The sequence below is a fragment of the Falco biarmicus genome, chromosome 7 (genome assembly GCF_023638135.1).
Source record: "Falco biarmicus isolate bFalBia1 chromosome 7, bFalBia1.pri, whole genome shotgun sequence".
NCBI classification, from domain to species: Eukaryota; Metazoa; Chordata; class Aves; order Falconiformes; family Falconidae; genus Falco; species Falco biarmicus.
Window position 1 is genome coordinate 21,195,314 of NC_079294.1, and position 27,328 is coordinate 21,222,641.

Here is a 27,328-nt window from a genome sequence, read left to right on the forward strand (position 1 = left end):
GAAAGCAACTGCTTAAAAATACCCAGCAAGAGACTAAGAAGGGAAGTAGGGGGGAAAAAAGTAGGAAATGAACTATTCACCAGAACCTTTGAACATGCCAGTTCAAGTGTCTTGTTGCTGGCATCCTCAGTCCTGCAAGAGGTGTGTGTTAGTCAAGAGCTACTCGGCTGCGTGGTATCTCTTCCTCAGCAGGGCTTAGCTGACACTCTCAAACCAGTTACTTCCTTGGCATCCTGTTCTCTTTCAGATATAACTGTCACTCAGAAGTGTTTTGTGTGGTTGATGCCTCTGCCTGATTAGTCATTAAGTGATACCATCAATTCTGCTGTGGTGACCATTCTTGCAAAAGGAAAAATCAACCTCTTTGTTGTCTGGTCCCTTTCTTTCTCTTTATTTCTGATTTCAGTCAGTATTGCAGGGACTGATTGGTTTTGGTGCATATGTAAAGCTGAATAGTCAGTCTTTCTATGGATCTGAACAGCTGTCAGTGGTTTGGTGTGTATGCAGAAAGCCTGTATAAATTCTGATTAAAAGGATGCTGTTGTAATGCTAGGGCATTTGGTATAGCAACTCATTACAAGGACAATTTAAATAATGGCAAAAGAGGTGATTATTTTAGAGCAAAGGAAAAAAGATGCTCCTCAACATCTGGAGTAAACGAGATTATCTGTAAGCTGGTGAGGGATGGATGTATCAGTAGAGGAGAGAAACTAATTGACAATGCTGATGTGGTGTCATGCAAGAGCGTAAGGACACTGATACTGAAAGAAGGAAGCTGTGAGAAAAAAATCAAGGAGGTAGGGAATCCATGAGATAAGGGGAGAATAGTCTGTGTTTCTGCTGTAAAAGGCAATTGTCATTTGGGTTTTGAAATTGTAGTAATACATTTTGTGCCTAAAATTAATTGATTGTCATGCCACTCTTTGCACCTCACTGAAGGGAAATACTAGAATTACTGTGTTCCTAGTTAAAAAGGCAGGCAAGACGAAGTGCAAAAGATTAAGTACCTTTCCTAAGGATCCACAGCAAATTATTGCAGATCTGAGAGAGGAACTGGGCATTGAACAATGAGCTGTGAACTCCTTGTGGAGTGTTTTCTCTCTGCTGAGGAATTGGTGGACAGGGGAGAAAGAGACAAAAAGGCGTTTACTTTTCTTTTTTCTCAGTTATGTTGAGTTGGAAGACCTGAAAGTTGTGGAGAAAATGGGAATATTGCTAACAGTCAGGCTAAGGGGAGAAGGTGTAGAATACCATTTTACAGCCATTATACTGCAGGATGCAGCCTGTCTCGATTGGTTATGTTTTGCATTGAGTTCACACAGACAATAATTTCAGTGCAGGGAACCTTGTCTGTAAGATATGCAGATGATGGCTATGCTGGGAGAAGCTGCCCTTATAAATGCAAAGAGGAACATCCCCCACGTCCCACCCCACCATGCTAGAGGATCCAGAGAGGCATGAGCCAAGAGAAGGAAATGAGATTAATCTTTGAAAAATGCAAGCTCAGTCATCTAGGGACACATAAGCTCAAAATACAAATACTCTGAGACATCTGAAGCAGCACAAATCTGAAATAGAGTGGGATGTGATACTGAGCAGCAGAGCAGTCAGGATTTTGCTGTACGAGACAGCAGCAGACTCTCCCAAACTGAGGAAACTTTGGCTCTGTATGCAAAGCCATCAGTGTTGCTACTTGGCAGGGTGGTAATTTATTTCTTTACAGTCCCATTCCTGGGAGTATGGGATTACTCGTGTCTGTTTCCTGTATAAAACAAAACAAAAACAACAACAACAAAAAAAGCCAACAATCTTTCTCCAGAATTGCTCAAAATCAGAGGAGCAGGTGTCACTGAAATGAGATGGGTTGCTATAACTAGGAAGACAGTGTTTCCCTCTGATTTTGGTATTAAAGTTTGCATAACTGTCCTCTTCATTGGGGCGCCTAAGTGTTACTCAGCAGTCCTGTTGAAGGCAACAAGGACCTGCCTGTGTGTAGAGGCACTGGAGGAGGCTCGAAGTGGGAACATGCTGTGTGATTGTAGTAAAGTCAGGGGGTGGACTTGAAGAAGGTTGTGGAAAATTAGTTCAGGTGTTTTAAACAAATGAGAGGGACAAAGAGGTCAGAATCAAACAGCTCTGACTCCAAGGTACCAGAGTGCATTGACCTCTGAGGAGGGCAGCAGCTTTTATCCCTTGTCCTTGTGCGTGAAAGCCCCTGTGTCCTGCAGATGCAAATGCGCTGCAGTCCTGAGAGTATTGCAGGGTATAGTGCAAGCAGCCTGAGGAAGGTGAGGTGCACTCAGCAAGTGTGGGGCTGGTTTGAAAGAAGAGCAGGTAACAAATTGTGCTGGTTTTGGCTGTAATACAGTTAATTTTCTTCATAGTAGCTAGTATGGGCTATATTTTGGGTTTCTGCTGAATACAGCGTTGATAACAGAGATGTTTCAGTTAGTGTTGAGCAGTGCTTACGGAGAGCTAAGGCGTTTTCTGCTTCTCACCCCACCAGCGAGTGGGCTGGGGGTGCACAAGGGCCTGGGAGGGGGCACAGCCGGGACAGCTGGCCCCAGCTGACCAGAGGGATATTCCATACCATATGGTGTCATGCCTAGCATATAAAGATGGGGGAAGAAGAAGGAAGGGGATTTCAAGTAACGGCTGCCTGTGATGGAGCCCTGCTTTTCTGGAGGTGTCTGAACACCTGTCTGCCAATGGGAAGTAATGAATGAATTCCTTGTTTTGCTTTGGTTGCCCATGTGGCTTTTGCTTTACTTCTTAGATTGTCTTTATCTCAGTCTACAAGTTTTCTCACTTTTACTCTTCCAGTTCTTTCCTCTGTTCCAGCTGGGGGGAGTGAGCATGTGGCTGTGTGGAGCTTAGTTGTCAGCTGGGGTTAAACCACCACACAAGCAAAAGAGGAAAAAAGATTGCAAATCCAGAATGTTGCCAAAGAAAATTGCCTTCCTTCTGAAGAAGGGAATTGGCGAGAAAGCTCCAGCAGGCCTCGTCTGTGGCATTGAGACAGAGCTCTTGAAGTGGCAGCTCTTTGCTCCCCAGCAGTAATGAGCTCTACTCAGAGCCTGGCAGATGGGAATGGCGTCCTGGCTGCCTCGGGGCAGGTAGCGCTCTCCTCTTTGCCTCCCTGTTTAGTCAGAGAGCATGCTGCAGCATCCTCTGCTAGCTGCCCCCAGCAGGTCCCTCAGTCAGCTTACTGGCTGTGGGTCCAGCTGACATGCCATAGCTCTCTGGGATATTCCTGCTTGCAGTTTGCCTCCTGCCAATGAACCCTGGTACAAGAGCAAGGTTACCTCTTCCATGTTACAAGGCTTTGGTATTCCTGCTGTAATGCATAGCGTAGCAGATTTGTATCAGTCCTACCGTTGTTGTTATTAATGGCAGCTCACAAACACTGTCTTTTTCCTCCCTGGCTCCCTGCAGTGTTCTGAACCGCACCCCTCCCAGCCTCATCCAGGAGATCATTTTGGTAGATGACTTCAGCTCAGATCGTAAGTATGAACCTATTTCCCTTGCACTTATTCCTTCTCTTCTTTTTTCCCCTCTTTTTGTTTGCTCTGTTCAGTCCCCCTCCTTCACAGAGATTCCCTCTTTTCTTTTTCTCTTGTATACAGACAAGGGAAGAAGTTCTTCTGTCTTTAGTTTATGTCTGCATCCGGCAGAGGCCAGAGCTTCTTCCTTTTTTTTCTTTCCATTGGGTTTTGCCTTTCTGTCAGCTTGGCAATTTTGGCCAGATTGCCGGAGATCTCTGTCTAGTTTCATTAGGCACTGTTTTGTGAGCTGTTTAGCACAGCTATGTATGTAGCAATGGTGTGCATGAACAGGGGAATTACAAACCGAGAGAGAGCAAGAGGGTGCAACGGAGCCTACGGAAGGTTGCTGCCTGGGGTCCTGCAGGCAGACTGGGGCGAGGCTGCCTGCCTGTCTCCATGTGTCTGGGATCCCAGGTGTCCCTGTGGGAGGGCATGGAAGGGGTTATTGCTTTGGCAGCACCATACTTTCTCCTGCAGTTTGGCACAACGATGGAGTATCTTCTGCATGAGTCCCACCAGACCTGCAGACTGGAGGCTACGGACTCTTTCCATCTGTACAGTTGTTTTTGCTCCTGGCTGTTGTGTAGTAATGGTGAAGTGGTGGGGACAGCAGACTTCTTGCTTCTCGCATGATGTGCACTAGATTCAGGGGCAATCTAGTTGTGTGCCACATATCGTGATTAATAATTACTCCTTCAGGACACTTTACAGATAGCTGAGAACGCCGACTTTGGCCTGCTGAGGTATGGAAGCATTGCTCTCTTGATTTTGCAGTTAAATACTTATGTAGTTTTGGCCAAAAGAAAATAAATAAAATAAATTTAAAGGTGGATGCTGAGATTAGGGATTTATGTTTCTGAGGGCCTTGGAGTGTGATTTGGATAAAGACTGAGCTGTGCCCAGCTGTTGGAGTTGGGTGTTTCTGAGCACTTCAAAAAACAATCCTAAGTGTTCCACCATTCAGCAGGTAAAAATTCAATTCTTGATGGCCAAAGTGTTCCACATCAAAAGGGATGGATTTTTGGTACCTGTCCTGCACAGGGCTCAACCAGAAACTCTTGTTTAGGTTCCTAGGTAAATAGAAAGATTATTAAAAAGCTCCATCCTATGACAGCTCTCATTTATTTTTTTTTCTGAGAGCTGGATATTTGTGGATACAGCTACTCCTCTGAGGCACCTGCATAGAGACACTTTAGCACAAGTTTGAGGTCTGATGCTTTGCTTTAATATCTGTCCTGGTTTCTCCCAAAGACACAGAGAGTCTGTCAGCTCTGGCAAGTAGTTAGAGTGATGTGCTCCACTCTTGGAGAGTGAATGACTTAATAAGGATTCTGATACCTGAAACTGTGACTTGGCCAAGATGAGTGTTTCCTTCCCATGTGGTAGATGTCCAGCAAATTCTCGATACTCTGTAATTACAAGCACCTGCCACTTCACTCGGATGATGCAGCAGCTGCCAAAGTGCCCACACAAGAGCAGTATTTCAGACTGCATACGTCCTTGAGAATGGAAATGCTTGTGCAGGAACATGCCAAGAGATGCACTTTGGCTAATGGCCTTTGTGTTCTCTCCAGAGTGCTCAGTCTGTGGGAGTATGACAGCGTGGAAAAAGGGTGGGGGGTGAGACATGAAAAGGAACATGGAATAAACATGGTAACTGGAGTGAACTTTGTGGAGCAAGGAAAAAGAGCAAGTTAGAAATTGTTATTCCTATGAAGTCTGCTAGGGCAGGAATAGAGAGTGGATAATAGACCTATAGCTCTATAATATATCTATTGTTACACTATATAGTGTACCAATAGCTCAATTGGTACAGCTGGGCTGGAGCTGATAGCTGCTTCTGTCTGTCGTCTTCCCTGGGCAGTGTAAATAGGGGATGCCATGAGCTTCTGGCAAGCTGCCAGCAAAGCCCTGGGTTAGGCATCCATGTGTTAATGTAATGGTGTCTCCAAGGAAACGAGTGACATCCCTGTGGCCTTTATTAAATAAAATCAAGCAGAAACTGCCCTGAGAACAAATGGTGGGAAACGCCCAGGGAAGCCGCTGATAGCAAACAGAGCAGACAAGATCACTTTATATGACAGGACTCTCTTTTGCTTGGCACTTCGGTGATTCGCAGCCCTGGCTCCCTGTGGTCCCTGTGTTTCATCAGTGCTTGGTGCCATGTTGCCAGTGCATGCTCCATTGTTCTTGTGAAATGCTGAGCATGGGAGGGCAAAGGCCTGGCTCCTCAGAGTATCAAGAAACACAGGCTCAGCTGTCCAAGGAGGACAGCAAGCAAGCAATGTTCTTCTGTGTACTCTTTAGGCAACAGGATTAAGGCCATCGGGCTGATTGATGTGATGTTAAGTGAAAGCAGAATTTCTCCTCCCATGGAAAAGCAGGAGAAAGTTAATTGGAGCTCTTTGTTGAAGCCAAATCATTCATGCATGTGTGCCAAATGTTTTTTTTGCCTTCCCTAAGCTGATGACTGCCAACTCCTTACCAAGATCCCAAAGGTCAAATGTCTACGAAACACCCGGCGAGAAGGTGAGTGTGGAAAACTTTGTAGGTACAAAGATTTTGCAAGTTTTTCCAGCTGGCCCTGTTTGCCTGCCAACTGCTTACAAGTTGTTTCTTAGAGTTTGGTTTTTTCAGTATAAGGGTTTGGTATCCTAGTTTGGAGGCTCTGTGAAAGGAGAACCTGGCTTATCAACTCCCAGGCTTCAGGACTCTCATTTCATACTTTAAATAATGAGAAGTTGTGTCCAGAAACCCTGGCTAGAACAAGGACCACATTTTAAAGTCTTTATGAACATAGATGCAGATGTAAGTCATATCCTTTTAATCTCAGAGTGCAAGATAACAAGCCATCTAGGAAATGTGGGAAAAGGAAAAGCAACCATATCTATCATAAAGAGATACCATTAAGTAAAGTTTTTTCTCATACAATCTCCTATGTGCATAAATGGTAACACTGACTTTCCCAGCTCTTCTTTAGTTTGAATTTCATGTACTGGCTTATTTCTGTGCTGTCAGTGCACAGCAGGCCTGAAGCAAGGATCTGGAAGGGGAGACGGGAATCACTTAGTCCATGAAGAGCATCCCAGCTGGTGGTATGGTCTGTAGGGAAGTAAGGAGACATCTGAGAGCCAGGTTGATATCTTTGACTGCAGGGCAGAATAAAGGAGAAATGGGAATAAAGCAGATAAGCAGTAAGAAAGGCAACAAGGGGAGTAGAACTTGGTCCTGAGAGAGGCAGCAGGGTGCTCTAATGGGAGAGACACTGAGCAGATAGCAGCAAGTTATCTGTAGGGAGGGCTGGAAGGGAAGGGGGATGTCATCACAGCATGAAACAGATGAAAGCTCAGTGCCATGGACAGAAGTAACAGGCGAGGTCATTCTTTGTGTGCTGGGAGGGCTCAGCTGACAATGTCCCCCAGGGGATGCCCTGCTAAAGCTGCTTTCTGCTCCTGGTGGAGGTGTGATACAGGAGAACCACCTGCTTTTTCCCCCGTAATGGCCACACAAAGTATTTTTTCTGAAGGAGGCTCAGCTGTTTTCCTTCCTAACCTTTCTGCTCCTCTGCTGTCCTTTCATCGTTGTAGGGCTGATTCGCTCTCGGGTGCGAGGAGCTGAAGTGGCTACTGCTGACATCCTCACCTTCTTGGACAGTCACTGTGAAGTCAACAGTGAGTGGCTGCAGCCAATGCTTCAGAGAGTAAAAGAGGTGAGCACCATGTCCCCTTCTGGGATGGATGGAGCTGGCCTGTCTTGTGCTGGTGGATCCTCTGCTTTCACATGCCATCAGCAGTACCGGTGAGGAAAAAGTCTGCTCAGGTACTCCGCAGGCAAGCTGTTACAGAGAAATGTACGACCTGAGCTAGATGGGCAAGAGATCCCTGATGGGCTTCTACGTTCTCCTGCCACTGTGGCAGGGCAGGGGGTGCTGAGTGGTGGGATGCACTGGTGAATGCTTGAACCACCGACTTGTACCTCATGTCTCCTGCAAGTGCTGTGCTCCCTAGTCCCATCAACCTGTACATAGGATAGCCACTTTGGCAGCATGCACTGTGCAACTTTTCCATGGTTGCCATCTCCCTTCTTGCTTCTGGACCCTGCCCTCTGCCTTGTCACTGCCAAAATTTTCCTTCGTTGATGCTCCTGCTGAGCTGCCAACACACACCACCTGTATGCAGGTGTCTTCCTAGCACAGAGGTGCTGCTTGTGAGTGCACAGATGTCCCTTTGCTGGTTCACTTGGCAAAGGATCGACGTGAGGCTGGAAGAGTGAAAATGAGACAGGAGTATTAGTAGCTGTCACCCTGACTGCACTGTAGGGCTGGAGGGGGAGACCTACAGCTCTGCTGTAAGAGCAGAGTGTGGAGAGGTGATGGGAGAAGTCACAGCCGTGCTTGCAAGTGGCTGGGGTTGATCCCATGGAGTAATGGGCCCCTGGAGAGTGGTGAAGGCTTTAATGCTGCCTTGTATTCATGTCTGGTTGGCTTAATATGAGGGAGCAGAAGAAGGTGAAACTTCAGAACTGATGATTTAAAAGCTCTGCTTTTTATTCCTGCTCAATAAATCCTCCATCTTGGAAGCCCATAGATGTTCACTTTACTAATGCTCTTAAGTCAAGCTGCAGCAGCAGCAGCAAAAGGTCCTTAGGCAGAAAGGACCTCAGTAGTTTCTTCAGGGAAGGATCTAAGCTGCAAAAGCTTGGGTGCTGACTCCTGTATTATTTAGTGAGAAGATTTCAAGTCAGCCTATTTCTGACCTACTTCCTATGTTTCTGATGTGCATCGTAGTTCAGATTTCAGTCTTGCCCTACCCAGTCCTAGCATTGACTGGCTGGAGCAGTGGCTGGAGCACCAGGCTGTAGGTGGGTGCTGGGGGTGCTCAGGCTGGGCAGACATGCTCTCACTGTGCAGCCATCGCAGCACGAAGGGCAATAAACATGAATGAGAGCTCTCGCCTGGGATGTACTGTCCTGGCCAAGTGTGCTACAGCAGCAGGAACTGTTGCAAAGCATAAAATGAAGGTTTGATAGGAAGGCCATTGAGACTGAAGCTGTCTGATAACAAGATGTTGCTTCTGGCATTGCTGGCTGTGTTTCATCATATATTTCAGTTATCACAAGACTGTCTTTAATGCCCTGTCTTGTGATGTTGAAAAATTGTTATAATCTCAACTTCTACTTACTAAAAGGATTGCAAAGGAAACCTGTAAATATCTATACCTCTTAATGGCAATAAAGCTTGGTATTATAATATTTTTTCAGTTTACACTATGATTTTTAAGTGTGGGGTCTTGATTCATAGCACTTGTTAGGAATATGCTTTATTAGGGGATGCATAATTTCTGGCTGATGATAATTAGTTAATTCAAGGATGGCTGAGCAGAAGGTATGCTGTCAGTAGACAGCAAAAGGAAGCACAAAACCTTTGGGACAGTGATTCATGCCCTGTGACTTGGGCAGGAAATAAAGGCCTGTTTCTTAGCAGCACCCCTGGGTGTTGGCCTCCCAAGCTCTGTTCCCCACATTCATGGCGTGCAGTTGGCTAGTACCCACCATCTCCGTGTTTGGATGCAGTGGCCAGGGTTCCCTTGCTCAGCTACCAGAACTTTACTGGAGAAGCCAAATGGAGATTTACATGTGCAACTTTCTGTTTTCTGATCTCTGGCAGCTTTGGCAACTTTCAAAAAAAGCAGAAAAGCCTGACTCCCACCCCTTCCCTCCCCCACTCCCCGCTTTCTTTCTTTCTCTCAGGATTATACACGCGTGGTGAGTCCAATCATTGATGTTATCAGCCTGGATAATTTTGCCTACCTGGCAGCATCAGCAGATCTGAGGGGAGGTGGGTATAATGAATGGCTTGTGTAAGTTAGGTCTGAGGGATGGTGTGTGAAAAATAATTGATGTTCTCTTCAGCTTCCCAAGAAAACAGAGTGATGATCTTTCCTGATGGGTTTTCTGTCCTCTTTTTCCTGCAACTTGAAAAGTCAGATCTTTTGTAAATTTAAAACAAAACCCAAGTAGTGTTTTTCTCTTGAGCTTGCATTGCTCTCACAACATTTTGAAATTTCAGTTAACGGATTAAAAATATCACCATGCCCTCCCTGCACTACATGTACACTGGAATCTGACAGGCATGGCATCTGAAAAGCATTTTCACCTCTCTCCTTGCAGATGAACCCCCTGCAGCTGCTCCTGTGGTGACCCACAGTGCCTGGTGCTCTTCTCCCTCTTCTGTGGCTGGGGTTCACTACTGCACTGCTTGCCCGCCAAAGACTACTTGTTCTGAGGCTACCCTTAGCAATGGCATTTTGTTAGTGACTGTGCTGTGCTCAGCTGTCCACTACAGGCCAACTATAAGTAAATGGTAGTCTTGAAAGAGGTGATGGTGACAATGATTGCAGGCCTTTGTTCCCAGAATGCATCACATCCCACAAAGTCCTTTGATTAAAGCCTCATAACTTTGGCAGACAGGGAAGTGTAAGACAGACTGGCCAAAATGCAATTACGTCTCATATTGACAACACTTCCCTGGAGATGTGGAGTGAAATTAAGCAGAGATCTGTAATGCTAAGGGATGAGGAAGCCAAGACAGAAGCTGGTGACTTCTACATTAAGATAGATCCTTGTCATTTTGGGTAGTCTATAAGGGTGGTCAGGGAAGGAAAGTAGGGATAGCTTATGATGTAAAGGTGGAGACTATTGCTGAAGCTAGTGGAAAGACATCTGACGTGTATTTTTTCTTCTCAGGGTTTGACTGGAGCCTTCACTTTAAGTGGGAGCAGATTCCTATAGAGCAGAAGATGTCCAGAACAGATCCAACTCAGTCTATAAGGTAGCTGTATCCGATGAACTGTGTATAGCCCTCCAAATGCCTTTACTAAACCTTAACCTGTATGGCAAGGAGTGCACAAGGACTGCCATGCTGAGGACAAAAAGCCATAGTATTCACTTAATGATGATAAACTCTTCATGTTATTTTCTGAATGCATTGAGGTCTACCTACCCTAATTCTGAGAATATTACTCTCTGAATATTTTAAGAATATCAATTACATACTATCATAGGCTTGCAGGCATGCCATCTCTACAAGCCACCTCTTCTCCTATATGTTTGTTTTTGTGATCTCCCTCACTCAACACTCTGAATGCCTCAGAAATCCCTTTGGGATTATTTAATCACCTCTATCTTCCAGGTGAAGAATTAAGGAATGAAGCAGCTAAACAGTCACCCAGCAAGTGTAAAGCAGACCTGGGAACTGAATCTTGCCTAGTAATTTGGACACAGAATTGGACACAGAATTATCCTCCCCTCCTTAAATATGTGTGTCCAAAACCAGACTTTGTTGCCTGAAGTGCCAGCCTTGCTGCGGTCTGCATGACTCTGATGAATGTAGAATGTGACAAATCCTGGTATAAAAAGTTACAGTGCTTGTCTATATAGCCAGACAGCTCCCTGTTTGTAGCATAAAAGTATCACTAAATTCCTCCTTTGTGAGTCTCTGTTTTGTACTCCAGAAGCAACCAGCTTGCTAACAGCAGAGCAGTACATGCAGCAGAGTCTCTCACACTGTGTCTAGCTGGTAAACAGTCATCAGACAGTGCCCCTGTCATTCCTTCACACTGTGCATATTTGTATCAATTAAAAAGATAGCATTACTTATGTAGTGCTTGCAGGACCATCTAACAAAAGGCAGGATGATGATCTAGCGAGGGGGATCTCAGAAGGCTGCTGCAGGTTCACATCCCAGCTCAACTATTTTTCTCTTTTAAATGAGGTATAATTTGTCAGGCCTGGACAAATTGTTCCCCCTCTGAAATGAAGATGGTGGTGTTACATACATGTGTGAATATTGTGCATGGGCTTGTGTTTTCTTTTCCAGAACCCCTGTCATAGCAGGAGGCATCTTTGTGATCAACAAGTCCTGGTTTAACCACCTGGGAAAATATGATATTCAAATGGACATCTGGGGAGGAGAAAATTTTGGTAAGTTTAGGATGTTTGAGGGGAGTGACACACTAATGCAGAACCACTCCCCAGTCTTCATTGCCTGTCTTTTGAGAGATCTGATCTGCATGTTGATATAAGGCTAAGGACATGGTCAGGTAATCCCCATGTCGGTCAGAATTTTATCACTGTCAGCTTTGTCCAAAGTAAATGGAGGCTTTTTGCGATCAGGGCTATCGCTCTCTTACAGGCATAAGCACTATTATACAGGTGCTCCAGCAGTACAAGTAAGAAAGAGGAACCTCCTGATAGTTAAATTCCTGTTTGTTTTTGGAGAATATTCCTCCGGTCCTTCACATGACAATCTGTGTTGCCCCAGCTCTGAAGTCGACAGTCACTCCTATGTTCTCTTCTTATGCCTGTTCCTCTTTCCCAGATAAGTCTGAATTACTTTCCCAGCTTGATAGGTCAGAAGGATATTTTTCTTAATAAAACAACCCTCTTTGTAAGTGGAATTTGGGTACAAAGAGTTTCAGAATGCAAACATTTAGAAGCAGACTAGGACATCATAAACATCTGAGGAATTCAGAGGCCAAGGGTAGTCTGTCCACTCAAGTGCTGTTATCTTACAGGACATGGTACTTGTACTTAATGGTGGCACAGATATTCCAGGCATCTCTCTTTGCCCTGTGTGAAGGGATGCTTCAATGTCACCAGATGTTAGTGGCGAAAGTAAGGAGAGTATTGAGAAGAGGTTCATGGACACCTCACATATTTGGCACATTTGTTTAGAAATGATGCAGGTGGAGCCAAAGAGATAAATGCCTTACTCTGTTTTGCAGTCAACCTAAATAGACTTTTCTTGGCTAGCACTGTCAAAAAAATTATTCTGTTTCTACAGCTTCCATAAATGTCACAATTTGTACATAAAACCCATTAAAGAAGAATTTATATGGTGTTTTCTAGCACCTGGAGGACCAATTAGAAAGAAAGAAACAGTCAGGAAGAGGAAACTTTTGTTTCTCTGAATACAGCAGGGACAGCTGCCTCTTTCAGAAATGCTCTCTGAAACCAGGAGATAATGTTTTTGACTGATAACAGAATATCAAGGTACCACTTTTTAAAAACAAAATATCTAATAATGAGTGCTTGTGTTCTCTGTGTTCTGAGGTCTTGCTTCAGGTTAATGATATTCATGATATTAAAAAGAGATATTTAGTGGGGCTGGCTGTGCTAGTAGCATCATCTAAGCACTGTAGGCAGAAGTAACAGGCAGCCTTTACCCAGGCATGAAGATCCCCTGTCCTGTGTCCCTCAGACTCCTCTGCACAGCCACACTCAGCTCTTTGCTGTTACCAGCCCTGCTCCAGCTGCAGAACCAGCCACTTGGCCATCCTGCCAGCCTCTGAGCTGCAACGGTGTAAAAGCTGTAAACCCCAAATACAGAGAAAGAATATTTCTTCAGGCTTTTGGTTGTTTGCTTCTGCCCACCTTGAAGCCCAGTGTTGTCATTTGGTGCATATGTTGGTAGCTTGATGCTAAGCAGAGCTCTCTGCTGTACGTGGCAGTAAGTCACCTGTGCACCCACAGCCATTCCTGCACACATAGCTGATCACAGCCTCCACAGAACTGTTTCATTCTCCTTCATGTTGCTCTTGTAAAGCCTGTCAGTGGCCAGGTACACGGGGCTTGCCAGTTCTGTCTTGCGTGGTTTCCCTGTAAATTTGTTGTCTCGCATCACTTGTCCCTTGTCCTGCACCTCCACTCTTCACTGAGAGAGCAAAGCTAAGTGCACAATGCTCTGTTTAATGCAGCCTGTCCCTGAGCCACATTGCCACACCACCACTACGAGCATGGCAATGGGAAGGTATTTTAAAACCAGAATGTACTACTTCTCTTTTTTAGAGCTAATTTTTTTTCAGCTCTTCAGCATAATGTGAGGCAGTAAATCAACCAGTGGCTTCTACATTGATCCTGTTGCTGTTGCATGTCAGAGGGGTAGAAACCAACCTGTATTTGACAACTAAAAATATTAATTTTCCTTGAAATATCCAGAATGGTTAATTTACCCTCTTAAAATCCAAAAACTTTTCCATACTTAATTTTAATATAGATTTTGTTATTAAGGAAAAATGTTTATAATGTTCTGAAACACTATTTTTACTACAAATTGCAATTCTGAGTGGAAAGGAACTGTTTGGATAAGGTCACCATTTGGAAGAGTGGTTCTGACTAATTTGGGTGGGTGAGATGGGACATTCCCTGCCCATTAAGGCAATTTTTAATAAACTACTTCTTTGAAACTTTTTTCCTGTGAGGAAATAGGATAAAAGAATGTATGGGAAGGGCACAGAGCCAGGCAAGCTCTACACACACAGCAGGTACATAGAAATGATCAGGCAGCAATTACCAGCTGCCTAAATATCCTTCCAGCTGGATGTGAGCTGGTAAACCCCTTTTTTTCCATTGTGACAGGGAAAAGCCACAGTGATTAAGTAATTTAAAACACATATGGACTAGGTCATGTCCTGGAAAATACACAGCAAAAAGTTCTGCTATGCTTTTCATCATAGGGTGGATGAAAGTCCTTAATAAGCTGTTTGATCTCCATTTTCTCTTCTGTGCCCAAAGCCTGCATTTTTTTGCCCCTTCTTTAAGGAATTCTGTCACTTACAAACCTGGACATGCAGTCTGTCTGTGTGCCTAAGATACCAATATGGCATGAGGAATCCTTTCCTGGGAAATCGGCATCGTTTGAAGTTACACATGCTAGATTGAGAGTTTTGGTTTTTGTTATGGGCTGGAGTGAGTCAGAACCTCATTCCAGGAGAGCAAATACCAGCAGGACACACCACCAGACAGAAACTTAAGTCTTGGCCTTTTTCTGTTGTTGTTTTTAAAGTCCTTCCTCTCTTGGAAGCTGGAACTCCCTGTTGAAAAGAGATTGAAATAAAAACCTCTAGGGAAGAGTCAGGGACAGACAAGAGCTAGTAAGAAATGCCCCAAAATACAGTCTAATAAAATGGGGGTTTACTTAGAAGCTAGATTAAATACAGCATCTTCCCCCTCCCCCAAAACACATCATTTAAACAGCCTTTCCCAGGAGCTAGAGAGGAAAGCTATGGAGAAAGATGAAGGTTGGGAAGATGTTAGTGTGTGTACATGCTTTGAAACAGCTATTAGATCTGAATACCGTTTTTTTTTTTTAATTTCTAAACATCAGAGTCCCATGATTTAAGCATTACTGGAGGGAGATCTCAACTGAGTAAAGTTTTTGAAGTAATTAGTCTACACAATCTGAAGCCTTTTTGGTAAGGACTACCAAACTACTCAGCTAATTTTCATTTTTCTTCTTCCTTCTCTTCTCACTACCACGTGACACACAAGTGGAAAACCCCTCCTCCAGTGTGGAAGTGATTAAATTTGCGAGGACGGACCTGTAAGCTTGAGCAAGGTCATATCTCTTCCGTAATACAAATAAGTGCCTGTACATCAAAGCTTCTGTTCTTCTAATCCTTTAACAAAATGTTAAGTTAAGCTTCAGGACCAGCGGGATTTCTTCAAGTAGCAGGATTCTCTCCGTATTTTTGTAGTCACACTATTAGACTAATATCTGCTTTCAGTAGCTCCTGCAGCAGAGGCAAGTGGTGACAAACTAACCCAGTCATCCACTTTTTTTTTTTTTTTTTATTAACAGAGCTAAGCAGAACAAGAATTACAAGATAATGTAGGGTAGATAACATGGAGGTATGAGGTAGAGGACTGTGCTCTAGACATTGAGTTACTCCCTATGTCCTCATCTTGTCCTCTTCTTTCTCGTTTCTCCTAAATTCCTTTTCTTCCTCATGATTTGCTTTACACAGTAAATTCTTCTCCATTTTTTTTTTCCCATCCTTGTGTGGGGATGTAGTGTTACAGCAGTCCAAAACAAGGTGGGAGTGGGGGTGATCTCAGCGTTGCCAAATGCCATCCTGAAGGCCTGACAGCAACCACAAAGATCTGGTCAAAGGGAAAGGTGTCTCACTGAGATGCTCAGGTGACCAAAGAGAGGAGTGGGACTGGAGGAGGCTAGGAAGCCTCCAAGCCACAAGGGTTGCCTCCATTTTAACGAAGGGAGAACAGTTTTTCTGCTCTCACCATGGCATCACTCCTCCTGGTTTTGTTATTGCAGGCGATACATGTAGAGCAGAGGAGCAGAGTTTTCAGGCACACTGCTGAAGTTGCCCTTCTTGGAAATGCTTCTAATCTGCCTGCATCTGTGTGACTCTTGGGGTCTCTTCCAGAACTCTCTTTCCGAGTGTGGATGTGCGGTGGCAGCTTGGAGATTGTTCCCTGCAGTCGAGTGGGACACGTGTTCAGGAAGCGTCATCCCTATGACTTCCCTGAGGGCAATGCATTGACTTACATCAAGTAGGTGTTTGGTAGTGCCTGGTGGCAGCCAGGTCACCTTGATGTTGGGCATGTCTAAATAAGCCTGAATTCTTTGTTGTCTTTCTGCCTGATGACAGAGAACAGCTTGTGGCTGAGCATTTGTTCTCAAGGGAAGGATGAATTGCTTTTTTCTGTGAACAGAACTTGTTCCCTTCTCTGTTGTTTCTATTGGTGCATCTTCTTCTTTCTCAGTCTGCAATGGAGGCAGGGAGCAGTACCCCAGAGCGACCCTGGCCATTTGTGGATAGTGCCCTATGACATGTGCCTGTGTATCAGCAGTCCTCAGTCATCTCTGTTGTCTCTGAGCTGCTTCTGAGTCCAGAGGTCCTACTGAGCTGTATGTGCTCTGAGACAAGCCCTAAGGACAACTTCCACTGCTGGACAGATGGGAAGAAAAAGACCAGATGAGACAAAGTGCTTCACAGTGAGAGTGGTTAAGCACTGGCGCAGGGCCCCAGAGGGTGGTGAACTCTCCATCCCTGGAGATTTCAGAACTCGACCAGACAAGACCCTGAATGACATGACCTAACCTGAAGCTAGTCTGCTTTGGGCAGGAGGTTGGATCAGGTGATACCTGGAGGTGTTCGCCAAGCTGAATTATTCCATGGTGTTATGCTAATCTGGTGAAGGGGATACTGTAAAGTAGGATGATGGTGACAGTCAGTCCAGGTGTCTCTGCAGAGGGAGTAAATGTGAAAAAATCATGGTAAACTATAGCTGTTAAAATTTTAACTTCTGAACTGAACTATCCTTGCAAGGCTTTGTAGACTTTCAATCTATATCCATCCGTGTTGAACATTGTGTTTCATGTTTGAGACTGCCCCCCACTCCCCCCTGGCAGACAGGCCTTGGGTCTGCCCAGCCAGTGCCTACTTGCTGGGAGGGCAGGTTCTCCAGCAGCACTCAGCAAAGCATCTCCTCAATGCCCATGCAGGAACACCAAGCGCACAGCAGAGGTGTGGATGGATGAATACAAGCAGTACTACTATGAGGCCCGGCCATCTGCCATTGGGAAGTCATTTGGAAGGTAAGCTGCCCCCAAACCTTGGTAGGAGGGCTCTGGTGAGCCCCTTGATAGCAATAAATAGGTTTGGGATCTTCTCTGGTGCTAAGTGTGGGAAACAGAGATGCTCTGAATATAGCTGGCTTGCCAGGGATGTTGCAGCTTGAGTGTCTGGCTAACAAAGTTTGATTCTAATTCACTTTATTTTTCCCCAAGTAACCCTGCATAGATCATTTGTGAGCAGAAGGCTGAAGGGATCTGTAATGAGTCAATTACAGATTTATTAATCCATTACAGAATTAAAATCTACCATTTTAAGTGGGTAGATAAGAATATTTTCTAACACCACATGCAGCTGCTCTGAAAATGTGAACTATGCATAGCAGAGCTTGATCCAAAGTTCCTGTGTGGATACAGAATCCTGGGGCAAGCGTAGCTACCTGGCAGATGGGGCAGGTTGCACTTGGTGCACTCCCCTCCTTCCTGATGAGGAATGGGTGGTTTGCCTGGTTTGTAGGGCAGGAGAGAGCATGGCCAATAGGGAGACATCTCATTTAGAAACACAGTCTGATTGTGACTTGTCTCCAGCACCTGCTGAGCCCACTTCTGTGCAGAACTGTGCTCCTTACAGCACCTTTGCTAAAGCTGTCTCCAGTCCACGTGGGATTCACTGTTACAGGCTTAAACATTCTTTGTGACCCAGGAATCAGTGATGGACACCAGAACCTGGGATGAGGGAAGAGCTTGCTTTCTGTGCTAACAAACCCCTATGACTCCCAAATAAATGTAAAAAATCCCAGGAATGATATGTATCTGTGGATTTTATCTGCCTGTGAACAAGCAACTATTGCTGTATCAGCGTAAGGACTTGGCAAATGCAGTTGTATCTCAAATGTATAGCTATGGGCACTGGTTAATGATGCGTCTCCTGGTTATTTGATGACAAGCAGGTTTGGTCTGACCCACACACGCTTTTTTTTGTTGTATATTGTGCTTTATTATCATGATGCATTACATATTTTAGTACAAATAGCTTTGCCTACTTAGTTTATCTGTCCTTGAGCTGACTGCAGCAGCTGAGCTGGGGCCAAATAGCAAGTAACCCTGCTGCTTGCAAAGGAAACCAGACCATTGCATATTGGACACAGATAAATTGCTCATGTATTTTAGGGGCAAAACCTGCAGTTCTTGTTCACCCAGACTTCCTAGCAGCTTTACTGGTAGCATTGGCTGAATAAGAGCTGGAGCAGAGCTGTAGGGTTTTATTTCAGGTAATTTCCTGACCTGTAGTAACAGCCCTGTGAACCTGCATTAAAACCAGAGTTTAGAATGCAAATGCCTTTGACGCCATCACTGTCAACTGGGCCTAAAATGGAACCTCCTTCCCCACAATTTTGATGTGAATATAGGATCTAAGTACATTCTCCTGAGGGTATGGGCAGTATGATGGCCTCTGTGGGCTGAGGGTGGCAAGGAGCATGGGTACAGTTGAAAGTGCTTCCCAACAGACCCATATAGTGTTATAGCTTGAAGAGGAGAGTCCCTAGTGTCACTGCTCAGCAGGACTCCTTGAGGTAAGTCCTCTTCTTCAGCCAGCTAAAGCCAAGCAGATCAGCAGTGGGAGGACTGCTGCAGCAGTTGCTCAGACATTAATTTTCTCCTATACCCCTCCCATTTCCCAAAACTGCTTAAGAGCAAATAATTATATCCTTTAGGTCTGAAACCCCACCTGAACCTAGAGCTGCTGCCATGAGCTAGAGATGCGCTCTAGCACACACAGATTAACTGTTTGTATATACCCGAGCACAAACACTTTCTAGGCCTTTTCAGGAGCTGGTTGTTGTGCAGATTTCATGGTATGCCTCTACAGGGGCACCCAGAGGCAGAAACGCTTTCCTGGTCCTGCAGTAGTTTTACTGCAATGTATTATCTAACACTGTAGGACCTGGGCCCTGCCGTCGTTCTGAGCCAAAGGAAGTGCAAGGTTTGCTCGCTGAAGGTGTTTGTCTTCCTTCTCTATTTCCTGCCACTTGCCTCTCTCCTCCTTTTCACCTCAGGTCACTGTTAGTGCTCTGAAACCAGCAACAGCTACGTGGGAGAATGAGTAATGGGAAAAAGTCATATAGTCTCCCTCAAACCTCCTGGCCAATCTTCACTGTTCCCCTCCCTTCTATTCACTGCCTTATCCTCAACAACCTGCCTGTGTTTCCAGTGTTGCAGACCGAGTGGAGCAGCGACGCAAACTGAACTGTAAATCCTTCCAGTGGTATCTGGAGAACGTCTATCCCGAGCTCAAGTGAGTCAGTTCTCTGCTTGTAGAAACGAAGTATCTGGGAGGTGGGTCACAATGAGAAGCCGATCCGTGGTGGCAGCGGGCAAAAGAGACTTATGCCTGGAAAAGGCTTTCCTCTGTTCTTTTTGGTGAGAAATCTCCTGTGATTTCCTGGCTTGTATCATCACACCTCTGCAAAAGGTTGTTGCTCCTGCCTCTAGGAGCCCTGTGCTCTGCCCTACACAGTTGTGCCTCAGAGATGTGCAACAGTGGTGTTTTCAGAGGTGCGGGGTGTAGACAAGTGCCAGAGCATTACATCCCTCCCAGTTATGGCTTGGTCTCTGCCTGTTGGGTGCTCTGCCTGGAGGTACTTGGGCCAAGTAGAGCTGGACAGCCCCAGTGCAGAGGTGTGGGCGTTTCAGAGAAAGCCCTGATAGATGTGAGAACCAGCTGTGCCTGTGGCTTCCCCTGCCCTGGCTCAGGGTGCAGTAGCGTCGTATCATTGCTCTGCTGGGAGGTAGCCTGGGTAGAGCTGTGGTGTTAGCACTTGCTAGCTAACACACCCTGGCAACACGTCTTTACATCTCAGTCAAACAAAGTCTGTAACTAACGTGGGTCAAGGCTAAAACATCCAGCTGTAGTCTGCCCTTGACAGATCTTTCCTCTGTTGCTACCAATGAGACAGTGAATATGTGCTAGCACGGGGGGGCAAACTCTGGAAAAGGGGGAGGCAGAAACAGCATATATCAGTGTGAATATGGCTTTTTACTGGCAATGATCTTTTCCAGAAGAGACATCACACTAAACTGCTTGGGGTATACCAAAAAATCCTGTTATACCTCCTGAAACAAAAGGGTACCAGCCCTCTGACCAAGTTCTCCCTTGACTTCTGCCTCCTCCAGACGTTTCCAGTGGATAGCATGATATTGTTCATTTTCTGTCAAATAAAGGGGACTGTGTTACAGTGAGGGGCCAGTTATGCCCTTGTATGTGTGAAAGTGCTTTGGACATTTCTGTCTATGAAGCACCATGCAACTGTCATTTTACTTTAAGGATTCCTGAAAAGGAGTTGATTCCAGGAATAATTAAACAAGGAGGAAAATGCCTGGAGTCTCGGGCACAGGATACCACAGGGAATACGTTGGCTGGCATGGGAAACTGTAAAGGGACAGCGAGCAATCCACCTGTCACTCAGGTAAGGCAAGCTTCAGTTTGGTGCTTTGCTCCTGCTTCTGCCCTTTTTATTACTTGAGAATGAAGAGGCATCCCTGGCCTTGGTGGGTTTGTACAGAGGTGAATGAACAAAGAATTTGGCCATGGCAATGATTTTAATGGTAAGCAGAAAAAGAAGCTATGCCCATCTCTGAGTTCTGTTGGCTCAACAGACCTAGCAGTCAGGCGTAGAGTAGGAAGATTTTCATCATTCAAAAGCAACAGTAGTGCTTGAATGCTCAGGGGTGTGACTAGGCCGTGCAGTAGGTGTGCAGCCAGGGTTTGAGTCACGTAGCTGTTCCCGCTCAGATCACTGCTTGGGTGTACTCTGCTTCATTGGCCAACCCACGAGAACTGGTCCTGGGGTATGTTTGGCTAGTACCCTGGAATGTAGTTAAGAGATTTTCCCAGGATCAGAAAGGTGCCTTGGTCTGCCAGTTCAGCTGTAGCTGCGGATGGCTTGAATTGTGCTGTTTTGCAGATGCATTTCAGTATATAGCCCAAACAGAGTTTAAATAGCCAAGACCCAGCTGCAGTAATTTGGTGCAGCTCTCCTAACTGCAGCGGAGCTGTGCTAGTTTGTACCAGCTGAAGATCTGCACTCAGCCTCTTCTTTTGGTGACTGAAAGCAGCAGGGAAGCAGCCTGAGAAAGTTAAGGGTCACAGTAGGATATTTTATGCCAGAAAATACATATTCACATCTGTTAACGGTTAGAAACTAGTTTGCAGCCAGCATTCAACATGCCATTTAATCTGACTCATTGTTCCATGTCATTACTGTCTGAAATCTCTGAAACTGATTGCATTTTATATTTCTTCCTTGGGGCAAGTATAACAATAATAGTTGATAGGGTTGAGTATCCATCTAGTGAGAGGAGGGAAAAATGAAGTGGCTTGTGCTTTACGTGTGCTGGTGATACATGTGAGTCCATGAGTATGCTTGCATGTGTTTTGCTTCGCTTGACAGTCTGTGGGTCCCAGATACCTATTACAGAACATGTCCACTATGTAAAATATGCAGAAGCAATTGCATGCCATGTAAATCAGGGCTTGGGCCCCCCCCTGCTCTGTATGCCTGAATCTGTAAAGCTGCAGATCAGGGAGTTGCACGGGATCCAGGGTTAATCAGACAGCTCAGATGGTCAAGGGAGCCAGCTGCAGGCTTTGTAGTAGTCATGATGCACCAAGCCTGAGCATAAACTTCTGATCAGGTGAAGACTTGCTGTAGTCTTCCCAGGGAGCCTTTGGTAAAGAGCTGAAGAAAGGATACAGGTTTTTGAAATATCTGATAGAAAAAACTCTTTCTCCCTCATCTGCTCACTCTTATGATCCTAATGGAACCTTTCTTTTTCTTATGCCAAAGGAGTGGGTTTTCAGTGACCCTTTAATTAGACAGCAGGACAAGTGTCTTTCCATTACCTCCTTCTCCACTGGCTCTCAAATCACACTGGAAGCCTGCAATCAGAAAGATGGCAGACAGGTAGGTACCTGTGCACCTGTTTTTAATCCCTTCATTGCCACATACCAGTGTTCCTACGTCAGTGTAGCCTGCAGGGGAAAACCTAGTACTGTCAAAGTCCCGTCTGTATTCTGCGTCTCCTCTGGTGTGTTTCATAAGCTCGGATGTATGAAATTGCCGCGACCAAAGTGGGAAGTGCAGACCACACTAGTGTATGGGTGTCTGCTCTGCCTGGGCCCTCAGCAGCGTGGTTAGCTCTAGCTCAGTAGCACCCTGACTTTGCTCCTTGGGTACATTTATGTTCAACCAGACTGGTGCATGGGTGGAGCACAGCATCAGGGAGGGGTAGATAAGCAGCAAATGCTTTGAGATACCCAAGGGAAGGGTGGTGAGTGCTGTCTTTTGTTTACTTATTTAGAAGTGAGAGAACTGTGCTCTTTGTGCTGTCTTTGGACATGTGAAAAGACCTTTAAAACTGGGTGGGTGCAACTCATATGAGAAATACCAGCTGACATAAAGCGCTGTATGTTCTACACAAACTGCTCCCTGAGGAAAAATACACAGCAACAGTGTTCCCAACAAAATGCAGCTCTGTGACTCTTATGCTGTCTCTAAGATGGACATGCCTGATCTGTCAGGACACATAAGTCATTTTACCTTACAGCACTAGGTAAGAGATGGCCTCTGCAATGGCCCCAGTGCCCTCAAAGAGATGCGATGTGCCTTTTTATCAGAACTGGGCAAAACACAACAGGTGACAGCACAGCACTAGCAGACAGTGGACTGGGCTTGTTTCATCTCTAGTTCCTGTGCTTCCCTCTAAACCAAGAAAGAACAAGTCTTCTGTCATCTAAGGCTATGCTGTGACTCTGTGTTTTCTGGCACTTCTATTTTTTTGATAGCCCAAAGCCAGGAGACAGCTCAGCTTGCTACCAGTCCAACCAGGATCCTCTTCTGTTGGGTACTTTTTAATGCTACATGAATCTCTGAATTTAGTTCTTCCTGAAGGAAAGCACTGAAATCCAGTCTTGCGTGTTTATGGAAAGCCTGTGTAAACTTTCCTCTGGAGGGCTGGTTAGTGCAGAAATGTCCTGAAGAGTTGTCACCATGAATATGCTGGGAAAACTCTTGAGTTCATATTAGCCTTGCAAGGATATCCTAGGTAGGCTGTGCTTGCCTGCTCCTTTTTCTTGTTAGTAATCACTCACCCCCTTGCTGTGTAATTAGGTCACTTCGCTTCCCCTTAGATGCCTTGCAGCATTTTCTTCCCTGGCAGCAGGGAGGATGCTAGCAGCTGCCAAAATCAGCTGTCTTTCACAGCCTCCCCTGTCATGGAAGGAAAAGGGTCTCCTGAAGCAGGGAGGAGTCCAAGCCCTACTAGCCAGAAGAGAGATTAATCCACGCTAACACAACCAAGCCCATTCTGCTGCTGGAACAGGATTTATTGAGCCTTGATGTGTTGATTATATATAAGCTCATTTATAAAGACATGCACGCACACTTAAGGATGTGAGCTGTTGTTTTCCATTACCTTATGTGAACAAACTGCACTTAAATCAAGGACTTGACCTAGCAGATGATTTAGCCAACTGACTGTGAGCAAGGATTTTGTTTAAGCATTTCAAATAATTAAGAGACTGATTTGAATCACAGCTGCCATTCCAAACTGCCTTGTGGCTGAAGGGATGAGGTGGGAGAAGTACATTTGAATTTTAATCTAATTTGCATTTAAATCCTCTGAAATGTTGGGGGGTTTTTTGAAGTCCTGAACTCTCTTTTCAGATTTCTAAAGCCAGTTCTACTTGCAATGCTCAAGTTTGCTGTGTTCTTGAGGAATGTTGTTATGGTCCCTTCTTTCTATAAACACACCAGTAATTGTTAATACTGATGTTGGATTTTAATTAGCTAGAAGTCAGTCATCTTTGCAAACTATGCCATTCCTTCTCCTGATATTTGGGAGGTTGAGTTTTAAGGAGATAGCCACTACTGTAGAAACTTTAAAGAGTGAAATGAAAGAGTAAAGCTGGAAAGAACAAATTCTCCCAGCTGCCCTACAACTTGCCTGTCTCCCTGTGGGTACTGACAGCCCAAAGTGCGAGTGCTGTGGGGAGAGCAGTGTTTTCAAACTACTCGTGGGTGTAGCCACTCCTCAGTTCAAGGAGGCTTCTCAGAAAGTCGGACGAGCTGAGTGGGATTGGAGGAAGCAGGGGGAGTTGAGCTACTTCAGAGAGGTGGAAGTGACAAGTGGGAGCCCCGAGTAGGTGGTCTGGGTGGAAGGGAGTCAGCCTGGGCAGCATGCATCATACCTCTTCTCCTGAGAGGAGATGGTGGCATGATGAAAGCCCAGCTTGGGACATCTCTGGTGTCACTGTCATCAGAGGTCTGTGGTGGAAGACATTTGGACTTTTCTGATCCTGGATTTCATGTCTATGAGTGATGAAAAAATAAGATTTCTGACAAAAGATGGGGCACGTGATGGCTTTTGTTTTAGTGTCACCAGATTGGATTGGTTAGATCCTTACGACAGCACCATTACAGTGCTTAAAGTTGCTTTCCACTTTCAAACATACTGAATTTGTGCCCATGCTGCACAGCTGTTGTGTATTAAGTGTGTCTACAGGGTAGATAATTTTGTATCTATATGTAATACTCTAGCAGCAGCTTTACAGTATTATGAGCTGTGTCTAGCGTATTAATTCAAAACAAGTCTAGAAGTTTGCAAGTAGGAAGATGTGAGACAATAGTAAAAATATAGATAGTTTTTGGTTCTGTCAGACCATTCTCCCATGGGTTTAAAGGAACCAGGAACAAAATCTATTTGGCACCATGATCCCATTGATCATTCAACAACAACAGCTGGCACTGCTAGCAGAAGACCAGCCAAGAGCTATTCTGCATAATCAGAACTAGATTTCAAACCAGATGGATGTTATCCATAATGTTATTTGGAGAACAGCATTTTTTAGTTGAATGCACAATAAATTATTGCCTTTAGCTTTCGTTTTGGCTCTGACTGACAGTGGGAGTGGTATTTTAATTTGTATTGTAGTGAGGACAAATAGAAGGCAAAGTGAGAGTCAGACACTAAAACAAGAGAAAGAAAATGAGAAACATTGGCACAGTATTTCCCAACAGAACAAGAAGCATGCTGAGAAATCCTATTAAACAGCCATATTTCATTAAAATGTGCTGAAGGAATGTGACCCGAGCCTGAAAATGAGGACAAGTTTTCTTGTGAGACAAAGAGTATTTGAAATCCAGTGTGCCTTTGAATGTGATTGGGAAATTTTTCCCACCTTGCTTCTCAGTGTATCATATTGCCTGAAGTGCAGACAAATGCAACTTTATATACACTATCAGAAAAGAGGAGGAATGAAAACCTGTCTGTTCTGGAAGCACTTGACTCGGCATATTCATGACAATAACTAGGTAAAACAATATGGCAGTGTGCCGTAGCTTGAAAGGAATTTTCAGGAGACAAGAGTTTCTCTCAGTTGTGATTCTTAGTTTTACAAATTTCAGTGCTCAAAGGGAGACAGTACTTGCTGAATGGTGTTGTGAGCTTTTCCACCACAGTCTGTCTGCTCATGTGTTTGAAAGTTAGTGTTTGACACCTTCAACACCAGCTACAGGCTGCCCATGGCTCTGCAAATACATTCAATTACAACTTGCAGCATCCTTGACCATTCTGGTTATCAGCTCTCCATACATATCTGTCCGAAGCATCTCAGTCCTAGTCAACAAAATCTGCTCTTCTCAGCTGTATTCCCTGAGCTTGGCCAACTCCACTACATTTTCAGTGTTACATCCTATTGTTAGGATCTTGAGATAAACCTTGAACTGATTGGATTGCTGGGGTTAAAAGAAAACTTTTGATTACCTTGAAGAATTACAGGGTAATTACTAGTGTAAACACCTTCAGCTCTTGTATATATTGGGTAGAAAAGAGCTGGCTATTTCTGACTTTTCTCTTAGTAACTGTATGTGGAGTACTTCTATCCAGCCACCTCAAAGTACTCAGCAATGATAGATAATAAAGAGGGGAAAAGAGCTTTACAAAAAAGTGGGGAGAAATTTGGTTAACATTGGGGAAGAGGATCAAGACACAACATTTTAAAGGAAATGTGCATTCTTTTTTTTTTTTTTTCCGTCTCTACTCCACGGTTGTGACCAGTACACTGTATTATCTCCATCTGCACAAGAAATAGAGACCAAGAAGGATTTTAAAGCCAAAATTTTTCAGATTGTGCAATGCTTATATCTTCGAAAAGCTTTCCTTCCAAGTACAGGCAAGTCATAAATCTGGGCGTAGGAGAGGAGAGGACTCCCTGTCATGTTTGGCTGTGTATGCAGAAGGTCTGCTGTGTTTGTTTTTCCTAAAGATGGGAATCATAATTGTCATTTAAAAGTTAGCTGTCCAGGCTCCCCTTGTGGTCTGTGGAGAAAGCTGAGCTCTCCCAGGTGCTTGTACCTTGCACCCCTCCATAAGTATGTCACCAGGTGACTGGTTTAGACCAAGTTGTCCAGCTCTGAGATGGCTGACTTTGGGAGATGAGCATCTTATCTCCTGTTCCCACCCATTCCTACTGCCCACCCTCCTCAAGGCTCGGAGATATGGTGTGTCCCTGCAGGGCTAGGTGTTGGACTGTCCTTGGTAATCCTGTGGCCTGACAGTCAGGCAGGGTGATCTTGTGAAAGGTTCAGGTGAATTCAGGGGAGTTGCTCTGGTATCTCATGGAGGGCAGCAAAAGAAAGGGTAGATCCCATCATTCCAAAAATATGATTTCCATTGAGATGAGGAGCCCTACTTCGGCTTTTATTGTCAGTGCAGTTTATAATAGCTCCGTACACGGTACCTCCCTGCAGCCTGGATGAGCCTTACATTTGACTCTTGTCACCTTCTCAGTGTTCCTTCTGCCTCTTCCCCATCCTTGCCCCACTTTCTTTTGATCATAAGGATCTGGGGTGATGAAATGCTGGGCTTTCCAGTGGTGTGGCTCACTGGGAAGCTGATTGATTTGGTGTAGTTTGTCAGCAGCAGAAAATGTGCTCTGGTAAATCTTTGCTGGTGTTCTGCTGTGTCTGTTGCTGTAGGCCCTCCCTACAGACATCACAGTGGGTACCTGCTCAGCATGGAGAGATGACATGGCAGCAGGTCTCTGATCTGGAGGAATTAACATGAGCGAGCCTCCCAGTGGTGCTAGTTTTCTCCTGAACAGCTAGGGGGGAGAAGAAAAGCAGTGTCTCTTGGTAATTGCACTGGTCCTCCATTTCAAATCTCTTAACAGCATACTCCTTTACAGCAGGGTCTGCTGGTGGGCTATGAGGTGTGTGGAAGAGACAAATGGCAGCTGTTCTGTAGCACACATGCAGGGGAAGGTGAAGTCTGGGAATTCACAAGTGCAGAGAGGCAGGGAGAGGGTGGAGGGCAAGGAAGAGTTTCCCTTTGCACAGTAGGTGTGCTT

At 45.0% G+C, this 27,328-nt stretch overlaps 1 protein-coding gene across 1 annotated transcript in view; it reads left to right on the plus strand.

Annotated features, from left to right (window-relative positions):
- GALNT16 (polypeptide N-acetylgalactosaminyltransferase 16) overlaps positions 1 to 27,328 on the plus strand; it is a 77,150-nt gene that overhangs the window by 44,163 nt on the left and 5,659 nt on the right. Inside the window, exons 4-14 of the mRNA XM_056347113.1 lie at positions 3,436 to 3,503; positions 6,009 to 6,074; positions 7,133 to 7,254; positions 9,294 to 9,381; positions 10,290 to 10,374; positions 11,422 to 11,525; positions 15,770 to 15,896; positions 16,852 to 16,944; positions 19,133 to 19,216; positions 20,246 to 20,387; positions 21,768 to 21,884. Of these exons, the coding sequence (XP_056203088.1) occupies positions 3,436 to 3,503; positions 6,009 to 6,074; positions 7,133 to 7,254; positions 9,294 to 9,381; positions 10,290 to 10,374; positions 11,422 to 11,525; positions 15,770 to 15,896; positions 16,852 to 16,944; positions 19,133 to 19,216; positions 20,246 to 20,387; positions 21,768 to 21,884 (1,096 nt within the window). The remainder of the gene's footprint in view (positions 1 to 3,435; positions 3,504 to 6,008; positions 6,075 to 7,132; positions 7,255 to 9,293; positions 9,382 to 10,289; positions 10,375 to 11,421; positions 11,526 to 15,769; positions 15,897 to 16,851; positions 16,945 to 19,132; positions 19,217 to 20,245; positions 20,388 to 21,767; positions 21,885 to 27,328) is intronic.